The 21,263-nt window shown below is 35.0% G+C and overlaps 1 protein-coding gene across 5 annotated transcripts in view; it reads left to right on the top strand.

Moving 5' to 3' along the window:
• The window catches only part of LOC115905528 (sodium channel protein type 2 subunit alpha-like), a 65,688-nt gene that overhangs the window by 22,931 nt on the left and 21,494 nt on the right, over window positions 1–21,263 (top strand). For 3 of the 5 annotated variants that reach the window (XM_030951893.1, XM_030951894.1, XM_030951896.1), the window contains 10 exons: window positions 148–211; window positions 1,078–1,219; window positions 1,350–1,556; window positions 4,404–4,703; window positions 8,170–8,523; window positions 9,405–9,537; window positions 10,180–10,418; window positions 11,552–11,725; window positions 12,985–13,341; window positions 14,231–14,716. In XM_030951893.1, coding sequence (XP_030807753.1) covers window positions 148–211; window positions 1,078–1,219; window positions 1,350–1,556; window positions 4,404–4,703; window positions 8,170–8,523; window positions 9,405–9,537; window positions 10,180–10,418; window positions 11,552–11,725; window positions 12,985–13,341; window positions 14,231–14,716 — 2,456 coding nt within the window. The remainder of the gene's footprint in view (window positions 1–147; window positions 212–1,077; window positions 1,220–1,349; window positions 1,557–4,403; window positions 4,704–8,169; window positions 8,524–9,404; window positions 9,538–10,179; window positions 10,419–11,551; window positions 11,726–12,984; window positions 13,342–14,230; window positions 14,717–21,263) is intronic. The other 2 variants (XM_030951898.1, XM_030951897.1) reach the window with 1 other exon arrangement.

The following is a 21,263-nucleotide window of genomic DNA, read 5'->3' on the forward strand; positions in this document are numbered from 1 at the left end:
TACAACAATCAGGAAGGCTCCTAAACAAGCTACAAAGGGATCAGTAGCTAGTTACTATGACTAAGCACAAATTATTTTTATTTTACTTTGTATTGCTTTCAGGTTTATTTGATCTATTCATATATATTTCTAATGCTTTCTACACAGCTCATTTTTACATTTTGGAAGGACAAAGAGATGCCCTACTTTGTGGTAATAGCTCTGATGCAGGGTAAGACCCTTTCAAACATTTTGTGTTATGCTCTGTAGGAGAAGAAATAACATGAGATCTAGTTGCAAATCCGTATTTAGCAGGGTTACAGAACTTATGGAGTTTTGCAGCTAAGTGAGAATTTCTTACTGAAGTCAAAATTTTTTACACCCTGGCTAAACAAAATAGCAATTAACAGCCTTTTTTCTGCTTGATTGGAAAATGAAGTTGGTTTTATTGATAAGATCAGAATTTTTTTAAGGTTTCCTTTGATGATTTACTGATTGAAGAAAATAGGAGGAAACAAAAGTTAAAAGTGGGAAAGAGAACTTGGAAAATATAAAGAAAGCACAGCAGTGTTCAAGACTGAATCTATTTTTCAAGCCTAACTCTTTAACTTCTGGCAAATTCTGCCATTTACATGTGCCAAATTATATGCCTAGAATTGTTAGCTGAACTTGGATGCCTGACTGGCAGCAGTGAAGAGGTTTACTAAAAATATACATATCAGCATTATGAGGGAAATCCCTAATACTACAATTGGATTTAGCTAATAATATTTTTTAATCTGTCTGTAACCTTAACAACATTTTAGCAATTATTTCTGCCAGGAAATAATTAATTTGGAATAAAGATTCTATTTGCAAAATGTAATGGAGGAGAATTTTAATATTAAGGTAATTTCAACCCGTGAGTGGATGAAAAGGATATCTTTCATTTACTATGCTATTAGTTAAATTATTGGAATTTTTTTTTTCTGAATTAATTTAATTGTAATTTATGGATTTTCTGTTGAAAAACAATGCATAGTCTTCCAAAAAATAATACCTATTTTCTAGAAGGGAAAAAAAGTTTTGACTAAGTCCTCGTGTTTGATTTTCACATAGGCAATGCCCAGAAGGATATATATGTGTGAAAGCTGGCCGAAACCCCAATTATGGCTACACAAGTTTTGACACCTTCAGCTGGGCTTTTTTGTCCCTGTTTCGGTTAATGACTCAGGACTTCTGGGAAAACCTCTATCAGCTGGTAAGAAATTATTATGACATAAATAGTAAATTGTGGGTGATGTCCAAAAGCACATAAATAGGTTTGTCTTTGCATGAGCTGAAAAAGATAAGTTGTGGGATAATATATAAATATGCTTTCTACTCCCTAGACACTGCGTGCTGCTGGGAAGACATACATGATATTTTTTGTTCTGGTGATTTTTCTGGGCTCTTTCTATCTGATAAACCTGATCCTGGCTGTGGTTGCCATGGCCTATGAAGAACAGAACCAAGCAACAATGGAAGAAGCAGAGCAGAAGGAGGCAGAATTTCAGCAAATGCTGGAACAGCTGAAGAAGCAACAAGAAGAAGCTCAGGTAAAAATGGAAATTGTACTTTCTGAACAACCTTGTTCCTAAGGCAAGGAAAAAAATCTTTTATGATTAAGAACACGAACAAATTGTGCAATGAATTTAAGAAAATAAAAGGTCTTGCATGTTTACCATGCAAGTTATAAAAGTGGAAATAGCCAATGAAAACCAGGAACTAACCAAATAGTAAAAAAAGCAAGCTATTGGTACAGAAAAGAATGTTACTTCGTTCACCAAAAGACTGTAAAAGTAAATTTTTTTCATAAGAGGGCTCTAGAAACCTGATTTAAGTAGTCATAAGTAATGGTTCTTTTATGTTACAGATCTTACAAATAGCATGAAAAAAGTCTACTGATGTTACTTCCAGTTTACATTTCAGTCAAAATTGCCAAGCTTGATGTACTTAATAATCCTCCCCAAATATTCATCAAGCAGAGAGAAGGATTGTAATCGGTGTTTCTATCCAGCAAGATAATTAAAATATCCCTAATTGACGCTGTAGTAAATTAGAAGTTTATGTATCCTTAGAACAGACAAGCAATATTCAAAACCAGATAAGCAATATTAATAACAAAGATATTCCGTCAGAATTCTTTTTAAGTAATCTTTGTTTCCTTTGAAAAGAGAAGAAAATTATTTAAAGTTTTATGAGAAAAGGCATTTTAATAGATACTTTTGTGAAAGCTTTTCTTATCTGAAAGTAAAATATATGCAGGAGTTCAGGTCTGTGAGTCAGCCATCTATTTAATTTCTGGGCTGATTTTCCACTGCTTTTCAAATGGCATTTAGTCATTTTCAACAGGACAGTGTTTATAAAATGCTAGCAAATTTGAAACTCTTATGAAACTCTATTTTTTGTAATACTTTACAGGTACTTTCACTGAGTTAGAATGACTCCATAAAGTGCTAACAAAAAGACAAACTCTCTGTCTTTTGCTTGAAAAGAAACCTTTATGCATGACTTGTGAAATCTCATTAGCATATCTTTATTTTAGTCAGTAAACTTTATCCTTTCCAAATTACTAAAGAAAGCGTAGAATCCTGCAAAAATCAAATTTAGAAAGGTTGAATGTCAGCAAAGTGTATATTGCTGGGTTTTTCTTAAATCTGGTGTTTTAATGCCTTAAAGGCACTAAATCACATTATACTAAAAGATATCAGCAGGCTCATCTAGATGTTTGTGTATCTGACAGTGGGGGGAAATGAAGCTGATCCAGACTTAGAAAGAATAGATTAAGAAACAGAGACTATAATAAGGCTGAATAAAGACCCTGAAAGTCAAATTTTTTTTTAATGAGCGACCACTGCATTCATTATAAGTAAAGCATTATTACGGTCAGGATCTCTTTTGTATGTGAAAACATTAGATGAAAGTAGGCAGTACAAGGTGGATCACTGAAGTATTGAATTAGTTGCTAAGGCAGAAATTAGTTTAGCACCCATCTCTTCACTCCTTTGACACCAAACTTATTCATCCACAAACTTAAGTCATCACAGTGGTCTTTGGATTGCTCCACTTGTTTGACCTTTACTTCTACTATTATGAGGTAGATGGGTGATGACTCAGCATCTGCTGCCTTTGTTTCTGTTAGAGTCTTTGAAGTATGATATACTGGAACCAGTATGACAAAATTTTGAGTATTGCTTTTTTTATTTTATAAACTCTTCAGAATCCTTTTAAGACTCCATTTAGCAGAAAAAGTCTGTATCAAGTCAACTTGTATAGCATGGGTTGTATATTGTGGCAAAGAAAGACATTAATGCATACTATGAGCTTTCAAACTATCCTTTCCTGCTGTAAAGAGATATGTCATCATTCCTGAAATACCTGGCATTGAATATAATATGTTTTGCTGGATAATTACTAGTCATCTTTGTTATATAACCCTAGTCTTTTGCCATTCATCACACTACCCTTTTTTGTAAGCTATGAGCAGCCTATCATCTCCCTAAAGATATTTCCACTACAGAATTTCATCACAATCTCCCACAGTTCTTTTGAGGAACAGCACTGGACATACTCTCAATTCTTTTTTATTTTCATGACTAAAAGAACCTTTCTCTAATGAACAAAAACAAGTAGGCTGACCACTGTAGTTAAAGATACTGGTCCTGAATTTTGGGATTACTCTGCTCCAGTAAGTCATCTCACCCCTTTCCTTATTTTCTTCTCTCAGGCTGTAGCACCAACAGGAAATAAATGTATCTTTGCATATTTGTAATAAATACCCAGAGTGCAGATACAGTGGGACATGTGGAGGGGAAACATTAAGAGAGAGGAAGGACATGAAGATGTGTCCAGAGGTTGTGCCTGGTACCAGAAAAGGCAGAAGGAAAGTAAAGAGATTATTCTTGCTGTGAGGACTGTGAGGAAAGGCTGGATTCAACTGCTTTTAGGCTGCTAGCTGGATTTAATACATTAACTCACAGGATGACTGTTAGGCATTCGTTTTCTCTGTAAGAGTTCAGAAGGCATCAGCTGAATAAGACCATAATGTGGGGATTTTCTCAAGAGAAAATGGAAAAACAAGTCTGAAATACATGAAAAGCACTATGTTAACAGTTTTCTGACTCCTTTTATTTCAGAGAAGTGTCTTGTGCAGCAATTCTTTAACAAATAGTGTAGCTATTGTTCTGACGAAGTTGGTGCTTCAAGTAACTCATGCTGCAAAACAGTGAGGAGCTGTACAACTCAATAGTTTATCTTCAGCACAATTTGTTTGGGTATATTTACACACTCAAGAGTGTATGAAGAGCATTGTTATCACAGTGATAATAAAAACCAGTTGATAAAAGACTATAAAATTATTCTTTTTTGGCCTACTAAGAATATCTTGCTTTATAACCTGACAGACAACAGCAGCTGTAGCAGCGGCATCAGTTGCATCAAGAGATTTCAGTGGTGTAGGGGGATTAGGAGAACTCCTGGAAAGCTCTTCAGAAGCATCAAAGTTGAGCTCAAAGAGTGCTAAAGAAAGAAGAAACAGAAGGAAGAAAAGAAGACAGAAAGAAATGTCTGAAGCAGAGGACAAAGGAGATATTGATAAGTTCCCCAAGTCTGAGTCAGAAGACAGTATCAGAAGGAAAAGTTTCCGCTTCTCCACAGAAGGAAGTCAACTGACATATGAAAAAAGGCTCACTTCTCCTCACCAGGTACATCACTCTATTTTACTAAATCACATGTGTCCACTCTACTTTTATTTTCACTGATATTACAGCAACTTTACATATTGGAAGTTATGTAAATGGTAAGGGAAGGAAGTTGTAGTACCAGTCACAGTGTAAGTTTGAGATGGTTTGACCCATTCTGTTAGCAAAGGGATAAAAACAACATACCAAGAATACTTATAAACTTAATTAACACGTTGCTGAAAATGTATTTCTGAGGATGTGTCTAGTAGACTGGAGAAAGAAAGATTAGTATTCATATATATGCATTAATGAACCATACATTTTCTGTTCTGGATCCATTTCAAAACTATACAAATATGTGGGCTTTTTAGCAGACTGCAACATCAAAATACTCTGCACAGGAAATCCCACATCACCATTAATTTCTATTATTTTCCTTAATTAGCTTCTTTAATGTGAAGATAATGAGAAAACTAGCACTTTAAGGACACAATAAGGACAAACTACACAGGGATCTTCTGGGCCTGCATGTGTAGCAATTTAGTCATACTGATATTTTTCATTAGAAATTACGATGGAGAATAATTTACATCATAGGAAAACAAGTAGTTTCTGAAGGACCTCTGGAAATCATTTAATACAAAATTCTATCTCTACTTCCATAAATCAAAGGGTCACTTCTGTCACCCAAAGATATGCCCTCTGTACTTGGCACTGGTGAGGCTGCACCCTGAATCCTGCATCCAGTCCTGTGTCCCTCAGTATAAGACAGTCATGGAGGTGCTGGAGCAGGTCCAGAGAAGGAAAGGTGAAGGTTTAGAGAGTGAATTATGAGGAGAAGCTGAGGAAGCTGAGGGTGTTTAACCTGGAAGAGTCTCAGGGGTCACCTTATCACTCTACAACTCCCTGAAAGATTGTGGCTGGGTGGAGGTCAGCCTCTTCTCCCAGGCAACCAGTGACAGGATAACAGGCAATAGCCTCAAGATGGCCAGGGGAGTTTGAAGAATTCCTCCATGAAGGAGGAATTCCTTCATGGAAAGGATTGTAAAAAAATCGGAATGGGCTACCCAGGGAGGGGGTGGGGTCAGTGTCCTTTGAAGTGCTCAGGAAATGACTGGACATAGCATTCAGTGCCATGGTTTAGTTGATAAGGTGATGATCAGTCAAAAGGTTGGGCTTGATGATCGTGGAGGTCTTTTCCAGCTGAAATTATTCTGTGCTACCTTTGCTTATTTCAAGGCTACACACAGTTATGGCATTTTTAGAAAAAAATCACTCAAAATGCATCTCTTCATGTGTGCTCTGCACCAATAGATGACTTTTACCTATGAATACCACCCAGGTTAGGAATAACTTCAAATTCTTCATTAAAGATGCTCTTGACAGTATTTTTTGCAGTTTTGGGGCAAAAGTTGACAGCATACAACTAAAACTTAGGCGGCCCAAGAGCGAAAGAGTTGCAAACAGTAGAATTGGTAAAATAAGAGCTCATTTGTTTTGTTAGCCATGGAGAATCTCCCTGGTGAGATAGGGTCCAGAGCATGAAACAGTGAGGCAGAATGGTAAGGGGAGATAATCTGCTCAGCTGGGTCCTGTGAGAGGTTTTGTCCTTTGATACCATATTCCATATGCAGATGAACCATGCAGTTTGCCAGAATAGTCAAACCTTCCCTTCGGTCCTTACTTTCTGATAGCATTTAGACACATATATTTCTGTCTCTACATGTGTTAGAATTGCAGCCATTTTGGCTTATATCTTTTGTCTCAATGCAGCAGGGACTTGCAGAACAGACACTACTTCTCCCAAATCCCTGAGGGGGCTGATCCAATTAGCTGTACTCAAAATGTGGCAACACATATTGGAAAGGTTGGCCTGCAAATAAAACATAGCAGCCATGGGAACATTCTCTAAAAGAACAAGGCTATCACTGGTAGTCAGATGAAACCCTGGTGAGCATGTCATTTTTTGAAGGACTGTATGTTGCCCAGATATTTTTACAAGGAAATGTAAAAAGGGTGTAGTATTGAGTTTACTGCTTTATCAGAATTCAGTGTCGTGTTCCATAGAAGCTAGGGATTTTTCTTGATAAAATTATCTTTCAGTATAAGCAAAATAGCACTTTTTCTCCAGCCAAGTTTACATAAATGGGTTAGCAAAATCATTTGGCTGGTATTTTTCAAGTAACTCAGCCTGAGGCTGACAGCCAGCATAGAAAATTTCAGCCCAAACTATTAAAATTTGGTGTAGCTGTAAGAGCAGAAAAAGCCACATCTCTTAATGGTTAACACCTCCCAGACCTTATAACAGGCAGTTCTACCAGTGCAGCACACACATAATATATGAATTTACACATCTGATGTATATACAGAGATACATATGGGTTGATAAATGTATATATGCAGTGTTTGATTTTTGAAATATTAACATAGGTTTATATAATATAGGCTAGTTTTCACTTTCACTTTAATTATCCTGGGATCAAACCCATTGCTATTATTTATGAGGACTTTCCACCTGCAGAAATAGTGAAAAAGTGACAACAGTCTCAAACCAGGTTTTTGATGAACCCAGATGTGAAGATTTGCAAAAATGCAGAACTGAAAAAGGTTGAATGCCAGTTTACTTTTCCCCACAATTAGTACTCATTTTATTTATTCATGAATGCTGTTAATAAAATATGTAGCAAGGGAGAAGAACACTTCATTAACTGGCTTCTACTGTAATTAAAAGATGAATAAGCAACAACCACTGATTTCTTTTTCTCACTTGTAACAGAATATCTTTAGGTAACAGTGTCCCTGGTGAATACTTTCTTTGAGCTGCCTGATAGCAAAGTGATACCTTCTGGCAGGTGTGTGCAACCTGCTATGGCCCCCGGAGAGCTATGCCTAAGAGTGCTGCTGCTGCATCTCCACAGCTTCCCCAAGCTGCCCCCTCTGTCTTCTAGATACTGTTCCCCCATTCTTGAGCCTATTGGGAAGAGGTCAGTCAAGTTCCTTACATCAGTTTAGAAGGATTTCAATGGCAAACTGAAGATAGATCACTTCTGCATCTACCAAATAGAATAAAGTGATGGGTGAGCATTATTAGTTGCTATCCCTAGGAATCCAGGGGATGAAGAAGAGAAGTAAAAGACTTTTAGCTCTGTGCTGTAATTGAAGGAATAAAAGAAAGTACCTTCAAAATCTTGATAGTGATATTGAAAACTGTGTCAAGCACAGTCCATGCCAGTTCAATGCACTTTCTTCACTCAGAATTGTTCAACCTTGCACAACTTTTCCTCAGTCCCACTACATTACCTTAAAAGAATTTTTCCCCTCTGCTTCAGGTCCCCTGGTGAACACATTCCCCTAGTGGACACACTTATACTATGGAAGAAAAAAGTTACTATCTTTCCTCCAACCCTGTAACTATTTTTGAAAAGCCAAGAATTTACAACTTTAGTTCTAATGCTGTTTTGTTTGGTTTGTTTTAAATCTTTTACAGTCTTTGTTAAGCATTCGTGGTTCTCTGTTCTCACCAAGACGCAACAGCAAAACCAGCATTTTCAGTTTCAGAGGTCATGCAAAGGATATAGGATCTGAAAATGACTTTGCTGATGATGAGCACAGCACTCTCGAAGACAATGAGAGCAGAAGAGATTCTCTCTTTGTTCCAAATCGACATGGAGAGAGGCGCAACAGTAACATTAGTCAGGCCAGTGTGTCATCTAGAATGATACCAGCCCTTCCAGTGAATGGGAAGATGCACAGCACTGTGGACTGCAATGGAGTGGTTTCCTTGGTTGGAGGACCTTCAACTCTGACTTCACCTACTGGTCAGCTTATACCAGAGGTAATTGTAAGTAAGCCAGTATTTATTACAGTTTGGCTCAGGCACAGAATTTTCTCTTATTTCTCATCTCTGCCTTCCTTATAATTTCTTAAAGAAATAATTTGCAATAGTTTCTAAATAAGACAACATAAAGGAAAAAACATCCACAACCTCCTATGTCTAAGCCTTCATAAAGTATGATATTCTTCTTGCTTTCAGCAAGAGATCTACACATAGAAAAGAAAGATTAATTGAATTTGACAATTTGTACATAGCTTCACTTCAACAAAGTAGATATTCACTATATAAATAAGGCCATAGCTTGGAAATATGCATAGGAAAACTCCTATAAAATGAAACAAAAGGTGGCTACTACTCTCATGATAGTTATTAGAAATAACCCTTTCTGTATTCTTCTCAAGGACTTTTTTCTCATACCTTTCATGAGAAAAACATGGACAATTCCTATGTACCTTTGAAATTACATAACATTTTAGTCTCAGTTTCAGACTTCTGTAAATTAAGATGTTCTTTCAAACATTCAAATAAGCAAGGCTTTGTCACCTATAGTAATTTTTAAAAATTATTATTATTACTATTAGTATTATCACTATCAAGGAGGTACCAAGCAAAAATTTTGTTCAGCCAGTCATTTCAATGTGAACCACCTTTGGTCCCACACTATGTTGGTATTGGGTCCCGAAGTTGATTATTTGTACCACTGTAGAAAATTCCCACTGAGTCCCTCAATGAAGAAAAAAGAAATCCTGACAAGAACAGAAACATTCAGCGAAAAACATAGTACATTGCACAAATCTGATTTGATTATCACTACAATATTTATGCAGTAAATACTGTTAATTGGTTGTTGAAAAGGATGGTCTAATTCCTCAGTATTTCATTTACAGGGCACCACTACAGAAACAGAAATAAGGAAAAGAAGACTGAGTTCATACCAAATTTCCATGGAAATGCTAGAAGAGTCTGCTGCAAGACAAAGAGCAATGAGCATAGCCAGCATACTTACAAATACAATGGAAGGTATTTAGTGCATTTTATCTGACAGGCAGTTAAGTGAAGTTCTGCTAACTACATGTACAGAGAAATTATTTACATAATTTTCTTTGTAAATGTGAAACTGGCATGTGGAGTTTCTGAACATCAGATACAAAGGGCTTTTGAGCATTTCTAAAATCATTTACACAATATGCTTAATCATGTTTCATGACACCTTCCAAAATATTACACAACTGAGTGGACTAATAGAGATAAAATAATAGTATCTAGGGGATTGCCAGAGCCTCAAACAGAAAATATAGTATAAATTGGTATAAGCTTCATAAAGGATTCATGTTGACTTTTTAATATCTGAAATTAAGATATCTGTTGTAAGCAAGTTAAGTAACCTAAAATAAATGTCTAGATTCTCCCTACTGTCCTGGGAAAGACAAACACATTTCTCCCTTTGTCTCAGATGATTTACTCTTTAGTGAATGGACTTCATTGTCCACTGGTGGTAGAGGATCTTAAAAAAATTAGATGCCTTATTTTAAGGCAGATAAACATGGGAAATCTCATGTTAGTGAGAGCAGTTTATTTGATTGATATAATTGTCTCCCATATTTTAAACAAGGACTTTCAGAAGACATATTTGTAATATTCATTTTTTCTATTTTTTTTCAGAGCTTGAAGAATCCAGACAGAAATGCCCACCATGCTGGTACAGATTTGCAAATACTTTCTTGATCTGGGATTGCTGGAGTCCGTGGTTAAAAGTAAAGCATGTCGTCAATTTAGTTGTGATGGATCCATTTGTTGATCTTGCTATAACTATTTGCATTGTTTTAAACACCTTGTTCATGGCCATGGAACATTACCCAATGACAGAACAGTTTAGCAGTGTCCTTTCTGTGGGGAACCTGGTAAGTAGTTTGTCATGCACAACTTGATGTAGAAATACCCTTTTCTAAAAGAACAAACTTATAAATGTATTGCATTTGTTTAAATCTATTCCAGAATGTCTATTTATAATCAGTTTAGAAATTATATTTATGATTTTCACAGGTAAAGTGATTTTCTTACTGGAGCCTTTATCTTTCATGAATATATGTTTTTAACTACTAGAATGTAATAACTGAATATGTGTGGAAGTGCAGTCTTCACTGGAATGCCAGATTTCTTGACATCTACCTTGGGTTTTTTCTTTCAAACGTTAAGGTAGATTATGCTATTTTTACTATGGTACTGATATAACATCACAGAAAATACTTTTCTTGTATCAACTTTATCAAAAACGATAAAATATTCAAAATCAGAATTTTTCTTGGATTTTTTTTAATTACACTACAGTGAAAATACTTTTACAAAAAATGTATGCTCCCAAACTTTTTGTAGTGCTGCACAAACCACTGATCACTATGCACTGCAAGAAAGCGTTGAATTAAATACCAGACTTAAAAACACTAAGTTGCATTGATAATTTCACATTTGGCACTTGGAGATATTTCAAATAACATTATCACCCTGAAGTTCATTTTCCTAAAAGGAAATAGCCATCATACAGCATGGTAACTATATGTGAAACCTCTATGTTCTTACAAAAAGCACGGGACAAGAATCTCCAACTTCCCCTGTCTATCTGTCAAGACAGACTTTAGAGAGTCTGTGCTTAGACAGTCTGACATTAGAGACTATCATCTTTTTAGACTGTAAGCTAGGAAAATACTTGCTGTCAAGTCTTCTTACTGGAACCATCCTCATCAAACAGGACTTAAAACACCAGGTCACATCACATCATCTGCTGGGTGGATAGTCCAGCACATACCAGGGAGCTGAACTGCTGAATGGTCAATAGCTTTTTTATATGTTTATTAAATCTCTGTCCCACTATAAATCCTGATTTAGTTACTTGTTTTCAGTGTTTAGAAGTACTTAGATGCCATTTGGAGATAGCAATCAGTTGTTTTTTATAGTAACACGTAAGAGAACTCATTGGATTAGAAAAAATTCCTCAGGTGTATAAATTTCTGATAACAATTCATTCATTCTGTTTTAGGTATTCACTGGGATATTTACAGCAGAAATGGTACTAAAGATTATTGCCATGGACCCTTACTATTATTTCCAAGAAGGCTGGAATATTTTTGATGGTATTATCGTTAGCCTTAGTTTGATGGAGCTTGGTCTTGCAAATGTTGAAGGATTATCTGTTCTTCGGTCATTCAGATTGGTAAATTCCTTGACAATTAAACATTTGCATGCAATTATCTCACTCAAGAAATAAAAGTGCTGGTGCCTGCAATAACTACCATGTTTTGTAGATATATATTATATATTTAATGACTCTCATTATTTTTCATATGTGCCTAATTTGCAAGCCATGTTTGGTAAGTAAAAATTTAAGGTGTTTGATACCTTTTAGTATCAAATTATCCTATCAATCTTCTATCCAACTGGTATCCTTTGCCAACATAACACTAATTGCTACCTTTTAAGAATTTTGTGGATCTTTACAATGATTTCATTAAGAATAATAAAAGCTGAATATCTGTGAAAACATACATATTGTCCCCAGCACAAATAATCATAACATTTTTAGTCTTTATATTGTGAACATTACTTTGTGGTACTTGTAAAGAACGTAAGCAGATACTCTCTTCACATTTATTTTAATGAGCACCAACAATAAACTTTTAGTCACTCCATTACATATAACAGAATCATAACAAGCTGACTTTAAGTTAACATTTAAATCGAAATATTATTGAGCTTCTACTAGAAATGTACTTTTTTTATAGCAACTAGTATTGTGCACAAACTAGTTTATAAATATGTTTACTAGAGGCACAAGATTAATCATTTTAAAGCCTTTATTACCAGTAGCTACCACATTACTTGAAAACCTTATCTCCTAATACACCTTATCTTCCTAGAGCAGGAAGAACTGACTTATTCAGCACTACTTGCAATGGTACCCAATTTCACATAACCTAATAGATTGGGTAATGAATATTACTTTTAAGTTAATATTTATGATTTGAATGGACATTGCAATGTCTGTATCAACCTAGGTTTTTGCTTAAAAAAATGGCCTCTATCTAAGCATGGAAGGCCTAATGTGGTGCTGAGGGAATGTGGAACTAAGCCAGCAAAGATGTAGTGATGGTGATGAAAAATGTAGAAACTTCTAAAATGTCTTTAAGAATTGTTCAAGAATAACCTGTAAATGGACGTTTAAAAATAGTAAAATAAAATGTCATACGAATACAAATTATTACTTTTTTTTACTATGTGTATCACTGAAATGAAATGATAAACAATGCATGTTTGACAAATACTCCATGATCCCTGCTTTATATTAAAATAATAATGGGGTACTACTGAAGAACAAATTAATCTACAGAAATTGGTATGCTCAGCTAAACAACTTGGACCTAGCTTCTATTTTGTAACTAACACTAAATGTTCATCTATGTTTTTGTTTTGCAGCTTCGAGTTTTCAAATTGGCAAAATCTTGGCCAACTCTAAATATGCTGATTAAGATTATTGGCAACTCAGTGGGAGCTCTGGGGAATCTGACCCTGGTGCTGGCCATCATTGTGTTCATTTTCGCTGTGGTTGGGATGCAGCTCTTTGGGAAGAGCTACAAGGAATGTGTCTGCAAGATCTCCAGTGACTGTGTGCTCCCTCGCTGGCACATGCACGACTTTTTCCACTCTTTCCTGATTGTATTCCGAGTGCTGTGTGGAGAATGGATAGAAACCATGTGGGACTGCATGGAGGTTGCAGGCCAAACCATGTGCCTTATTGTTTTCATGCTAGTCATGGTGATTGGAAACCTAGTGGTACGTGATGAACATTTTTTTTAACATTAACTCTGATGCAGATGTTCAGGACTTCCAGCTAGGCAATGAAAATGTTTGGCATCCTTCTGCTTGGAATTAAAAAATTAATCTGAATGTGCTAAATTTTGGGTAAAATAATTTGAAGATTCCCTTTTCCTCTTTTTCATACGTTTCTATACACTGAAGTACTCTTACTATGGGTACAAGCACTTAGAAGGAAACCAAAATGTCAACTCCAACATACTATCATGGGAGTGCTGGAGCTTATTTAGAGGTGCTGTTTAATTTTTAGTACTGAACTTTCTGGATTGTTTATGTATAAAAACAAAAATGAAACCTGGAGTGATTTGTCATGCCTTAAAAAGGCATTAAAAAGCTTCTAACTCAAGATTGTACAAGAAATGCTTATAGACAAGTTTAAATTCATGCTGACAACTTAAAATGCAAATTTTCAGTTGGAAAATATTGAATTGATGAGAATTTCCTAGAAATAACTGTTACAAAAGGGATGCACCATTTAGACTTCTACTTTATTTTTAATTTTTTCTCCTGTTAAAATTTGTAGTCAAAATTCCTGTCTAAATTCTCTTCCTTTACTGATATTTTTAACATGATTTAAATTTTTATAAAATAGAATTCAAAATGTTTGTATCTTAGTCATTTACCTGACCTTGCAATCTTGACATTTTACCAGCAAAAAATGTGCAGAGCCCCAAAAAGTTATTTATGATCTGCAACCTGCTCTACTGATTTTTTTAGAATCATAGAATCATTTACATTGGAAAAGGCCTTTGAGATGATCAAGTACAACTGTTAACCTAGCACTGCCAAATTTAACACTTCTGATATGATTGTATTTACTACATAGCTGTATTCTCTCATCTTTTAGGTATTGAACCTATTTCTGGCCTTGCTGCTGAGCTCATTTAGTTCAGACAACCTTGCTGCTACAGACGACGATAATGAAATGAACAATCTCCAGATTGCTGTGGCAAGGATTCAGAAAGGCATAGATTATGTTAAAAAAAAGATACAGGAGTTCATCCGAAAAGCCTTCGTTAGAAAGCAGAAATCTTTAGAGGAAATCAAAGCACTTGAAGAGCTAAACAACAAGAAAGACAGCTGCATTTCCAATCATACTGCAGTTGAAATAAGCAAAGATCTGAATTATCTCAAAGACGGGAATGGAACCACCAGTGGTGTAGGCACAGGCAGCAGTGTGGAAAAATATGTAATTGATGAAAATGATTACATGTCATTCATAAACAACCCAGGCCTCACTGTGACAGTGCCCATTGCACTTGGAGAATCAGATTTTGAAAATTTAAATACAGAAGAATTTAGCAGTGAATCTGATATGGAAGAAAGCAAACAGGTAGGATTTTTCATATCTTAAAAGCATTAAATTTCATATCTTAAAAGTATTAAATGTATGACTTAGTCATGCATTTACATGTTTTAATTACATATTTAGAATTTCTTCAAAACTTTAATATCCCATGTAAATATATTTTATGTTTTAAAATTTTATGTATTATTAAAGAAAAAATATATAATGGTATAGTAGAGGATCCTTAGAGTTTACATTTTTAGTATTTTGTTTATTAAAATTTGGAATATATTTTATTTTAAATATTAATATTTCTTTCACAGTTTTATGAGGTTTTAGGACTAGTAAAAACTTGATAAAGCATTTTTTCTGTAGTACCTACATGTGATAAGAATGTATGGAGTAAGGGTAGAAGGCAGAATGACCTTGTAACACAGATGCATGCAGAAACAGCTTACTTGAAGTTGTTATGCTGTTATTATTGTGCAAAGTGGCAGAAGTTGGTCTAAAAAACCAATGCCATGTGTTTCAAAATCTAAGTGGCTGAAGTACCAGAAGTGATTGTGAACAGGTGCTAATGGTATCCGAGGAAAACTTTGTATATTGGGGTAGTGATCAATGACAAGCTAATAAATGCATTGGCAGAATCTAATTATATTCAGTGCCATTAGAAATTTAGGAACGTTGAGGTTTAAGGGATCAGGAACCATGGATAAATTTGTTTTCCATTAGATTAGAAGCTGTGATATTATGTAGTAACTCCTTAGTCAAAAAGGGATTGTTTACCCTGAAGAAAGCTCTCCTATAAAGAAGCCCTGCATTCACGACTTTATCATAGCTGTATATCTGGCATATTTGCAATAATGATGTATTCCTCAGCAATATCAAACTTCACCATATTACATTGATGCATAGCCAGGAGGCAGTTAATCATGCTATGAAGGTTTTGCTAAAGAACATCAAGAGTGTGTGTTTATTTGCACCTGCAAAAAATGTTGCTTTGTGTAACAATTTTAAGATGACGAGCAAGATGTTCTGAGTTGCTCAGTTATGAGACAAACAGTTTCAATGCAGATGTATAAGACAGTACAGCAGTAGTGCTTATCCATGGTAAATTTAGAATACAAGAGACAGGAAATGTAAAGCAGTGTAAAATAAGAGATCAACTAGTACTAAAAAAACCCCAAAACATTCAGAGTGATTCTGGGTCTGAGATTCAAGTGTTTTTCATATAAGCTGATCTAATTAAATTTGGTTTTCATTTCCAATGAACCTTTTGCAAAGTTTTTTATGTCCTTTCATATATTCTGATGTTTTTTTAAATGACATTACACTATACATTTTCTTCTGTCCTTGTGGCTAACTTTGATAAATACAGTAATGAGTGCCTTCCTATTAACTCTGTCAAGTTACAAGCCTAAAAATTTCCTGAATGTTAATTTTAAAAGGTTTGTAGTATGTATTAGGATGCTGGGGGGCTGTGCAGATACTGAATTTGTAGTTACATGACATGTTAGCCTCTGCACTGAAGGAACTTGGGAAGTTCCCATCCACACCTGGCTAGTCTTTGCCACTTTGCCTCAGAGAAGTTAGGTCACTGGTCGTGCCAGAGGTATTATTGGTTTATTTCTCCTGTAAGGGAGATTGAATGGCTCAGTTCACAATGTACTGCTGTATATTCTATCAGAACAGCTGAGGAAAAAACTAAATGCAGTGCAAAGGCAGAAACTCCTCTGCTTTCTGGGTGAATATGTGATGTATGTGCACCCCAAAAAAATGGAGTAAAAGCCCTTCTTGATGTGCTGACAACTTCTGAATGCCAATTTCAAGGTGACTTTCACAAGTCAATTGCTCTGTTCAACCCCAGGCATCATATCTTTATCTTCTAAGGCCACCCTGAAGTTTCTGGACAGTAATAAATCAAAAGAGATTTTGCTCTTTTTTAATGGACTGGTATCTATATCTCTTCAGGAAGAGAAACTAATTAATAAGCAATTTGACAGTGAAAATTCCAGGTGGCTGTAGGAAATCCAGCAGTAAATGATGGATGGTATTTATATTAAGAAATTGTGGAGAAATTTTCAATAGGGTTAAGATAGGTTTAGGACTTCTATGCTGCTTCAGTATTTTCATAGACTGTAGTAGTCAATACCATTGGGAAACTGAAACAATAATACTCCCATCAAGTTCTGCTCACACACAACTCTATTGTTTAACTGCCTTACATGTATTCATACAGTGCAAATGGGCATATTGTGAACAGTATCTAATCAGACAGTATACTGAAAATTGTGAATTCTGTATTAATTTCACTTTCTCCTCTGGATTCCTTATTCCATTCCTTCTGGATGATTTCTATGGAAAGAATAAAGTGGGGTTATTTTACTGTATGCATAAAAATCCAATGGATTTGGAAGTTCTGGCGTGTGACAGGGATTTGTGAAGTTTCCCAATCTTCTCCTATGAAGTCAAGAGTACTGCTGAATCTTTTGCTGCCTTCTGATTGTCTTTTGAGGAATATAAGAGTACATTGGTGCAGTGTTTAAGTTACCTCTCTAGAACAGTACACCATCACTTGCTTTGTTTTGCCTCTCAAGGGGTCCCACTGGGAAAACATTCCTGCTAGAAGGCCTGGTCTGCAAAAGGAGGGGTAAGAGATGGGGCAGAACTTTCCCTGCCTTAACTGTGGCAGCACGTAGCACTTAAAATACCTGAGTAGGTATCTCCTATAATAACATTTTATTTAACCACAGAGCTGTGGAAAGCTAGATCTGCACAGGAACTGTAAAATGAATATTTTTTCCTCCAGTATCTTACTGACTGTCACTGATGTTAGGAGCAGAATGATTATTTGAAGTCTGTTATGCTAGAAGAGCGGCATAGCCTGTGCTTTCCTGAGTAATATACCAGGAGCAAGTAATTACTATAGACATTGTAATTGTGGGTGAGTGAGGAACAAATTGTAATATTTCCTATTTTTTTTAATCATACACACTATAGCAGAAAATAACTCCAGCCATCGATCTTTGTTTTGAAGGCTAGCTCTTTACTTCCCCCACCACCCCCCCCACCTTTTCATGCTTTCATGGAAACCCTTTCTAATTAATTTGCAAGTTAATCACTTCCAAAATCTGCCAGAACCTATTCTGGAACCTGATTGCAATTTCTAATACATATAACTAGAAATTTGAGGACACCTCTTTTTGGATGAACAATATTATAAAGTTACTGCTTTAGAGGAATAATTGGCTGAAAATACCTGCAAGAAGTGAACATTTCATTGATACATTGAAGGAGGATTTTTTTTAATTATCAGAAAAGTGCAATACCCAATGAGATAATCATCAGAAAAGAAACAGATTTCTGCTCTGAAGAAAAGATACTCAAGATCATTACCTTTGAAGATAAAAAAATTAGAAATAGCAGAAGGGGATAATTCGGTGGGTTTTAACATTAGCATGTGGATGCTGGTTTTATTGTGAAATGAGTGAATATACTAATCTTGCAAAAATTAAGACTCCTAACTATTGTATATTGTACACAACTTAAGAACTGTTTGTTAGAGCTGATTGACAGCTTTATAAATATAGTTTTACATTTCAACATGGAAAATAATTTCAAATATATTTCTCAGTTATGGAAAACTTATTTTTCAACTAAAGAAATACATATACCTACAGGCCTCAGTCATTCACAATTCCAAAAACCTTTCTATCTACAGTGTAAGTACAGTAGATACAAATTTAGATTGGAGAAATAAGGCTACTCAATAGACTTTTGATGATCACAACAAATTTTGATAAAATTAAATATATCCTTCATCATCAAATGTACTGAATTTTGAAAACAATAAATTCAGTTTTCTGATTGGCTTCATCAGAGCCTTTTTGTCTAGCTGAAATGAAAAAGACAAGAACAGAGTTATTGCATTCCCAAAAGATAAGCATCTTCACAGGGCTTCAAGAAATGTCTTAGCCAAAACAGACTCAGCAGGACTTCATCAATTTGTTGGATTTTTTTATCATGTTTAAAATGTCCAGCAATAGACATTTTTTTCTAAAACTGACTAGTTCTGGGACAGTATCTTCAGAAGTGACAAATTATTTAAGTTATAGACTAGCTGTGGCTAATGACTTAAACCATATCTCTGGATACACGGACATTCCACTGTCCAGGCACTGATACAATCCTCTTTTGAAACAATGAGATAAAGATTATAGATTCAGAAGTCTATAGCATACTAAATCTGAACTATAAACTTTACACAATGTGATAATTCATCACATTTGAGTTGAAGCGAAATTATAGATGTTTATTTTCATCAAGATCTAGGAGCTCTACTATTATTAGAGGGTGAAGGAGGAATGGGAAGGCATACATCTTCAAAGTATTTTGCTTCCTGTATGTACATATTTTTCAAATAAAAGAGGTAATCACATAGTCAGTTAAACAATGACTAGGACATGAAATAAACGTAACCCTTAAAATTTTAATTAATAAGCATTGAGGACTATATAAATACAGGAATAGTTTCCAGATCTGCTAACCGTGTCTTTGTTAATTTGATTAATTCCACTTTTATTTATGAATCAAAATTTTTGTGCGCAGATTAGTAGTTCTAGCTTCTATATTTCTAATTTCTCTAAAATAAACTAACAAGTTCTGTAGAAAAGTTTGTTGAACATTTCAGTTGGTATGTATTACCCTTTTTCCAGCTAATAATAAAATATTAATAATTATGTTTTAATTGTGTTAAAGCCATGTTTGAATTAGAGATTCCAAAAAGAGAAAAACTAGTGATCCTGTGTATTGAACTTCACTACCTACCATTCTTACTTCTCACAGGGGTAAAACCAAGCTGGAGCAATCAAGAATGCAGCTCTGGTGCTTTTTAACCAGGTAGAGCAACGTGTCACCACTTTCACACAGGTTACCTAAGCAAGTTATACATATATATGTATATATATATATAATCACTTTTTAATGGATTTTGACTGGCCTGCATGCTATTCAGCTATGTACCTTCCCTATCCATTGCAAGAGTAGAAACATGCACAGCTGCTCTCTGCTGAGTCATGGGACTCGCGTCACAGCATGGTCAGGTGGGATTGGCAAACCCAACATACATTTTTTAACTCTGCTAATGGTTTTTCTGAATATTTAAATACAGTATTTAGCAATAACTGCATGCTCTTCAGGTTTTGAAGTATGGATCATAAAAGTACTGGAATGTTTTATGCTAAAGAAGCTAAAGAAAAAGGGAGCATGCATAGTTTTTAAAAAATAAAAACAACCCTTTTTGATTCAGCCCTTATAAATGTAAATATTCAATGAAATGTGTTAAATGATTTTGAAATAATTTCTGCCATGAGTCCAACTCCTTAGTGAATAACATTTGAATTATTGCAGTAGCTACTGATCTAAAAATTACAGTTATACTTTTAAATCTAAAATGCACTGTAATACAGATCTTCAAGATGCTACCAACTACACGCTATATTCATTTGGACAGTGCATATCTTGAGTTTTATAAACTTGAAGCAAAGCAAACAGTTTCATAATTGCTAAAATTATACCTAGCAAATAACTCTCCCTAAAGAACTATCAAAAGCTAAACATTTTACAACTTCTCTTTTCTTAAACCCTTTTATAAATAGTGGTGTTTGGAATGTGTTTCACAATATCATTCCATAAATGAGTAGGGGGACTTATTTGTGTAAATTAGAAAGTCTAGGGAGTAGTCAGCACCATTTTTATAAAATTGCACTTATATCTATTTATCCTAGGGATTTTTTTTCATTATAGGCAAACATGCCATTGATGAGTAATTGGCAGAGCCTTCAGGAATAGTGACAGCAATTATAGCAGAGGAGCCAAAGTTATGTGAAACTAAGGAGGTTAAATTATTCTAGTAAAACAAGACATCAAAATTTGGAGGAGATTTGAGATTTCAGTCCTGTAGTAGGATTGAAAGTGTTTCCTTCAAGCAGAGTTTCACTGGCTTCAAAAGGATCACCAAGTAGTTAATTTTATTTACTTGATTATAGTGTGGCATGATCTACCTATTGTGGTCTAAATTGCCCAGAGATGCCAAAAACATTAATATTGGTGGGTATTCTGAAAATTCTCAGATTTTAATGAACAAATTTTAAACCAAGATATGCTTCAAACACTGAATAAAACTCTAAGGAGAGAGATTTTAAAATTACATTCTTAACATTATATAAAGTCAAAGGTCATAAGATCTGAGATTTAAAGGCAGTTTAGAATCACTTTGGAATCATCAATCTCCATTATTTTATATTTTTTCACTCAATTACAGTGCAGCTTTCAAGACTGAAAGGATAAAACCACATGGCTGAATTACTAAAGGCAATTTGTAATGGCTGAATCCTTTTATTTTATTGTCACTTGAATCATGAAGCCGTTTGTACAGCTTAAAACTTCAGTAGCCTGCTCCTGCTCTTATTCAAATTTAGAATTGAATCAAATGAGAGCAAGACTGGGTCTTAAGTGAATGCGTTTTCTTGTAAATGGGCACATTAACACGCTGTTGGTCAAAGCTTGTTTTAATGGTCGAAGCTGTTGATAA

This window comes from Camarhynchus parvulus, chromosome 7 (genome assembly GCF_901933205.1).
Source record: "Camarhynchus parvulus chromosome 7, STF_HiC, whole genome shotgun sequence".
Classification (NCBI taxonomy): Eukaryota; Metazoa; Chordata; class Aves; order Passeriformes; family Thraupidae; genus Camarhynchus; species Camarhynchus parvulus.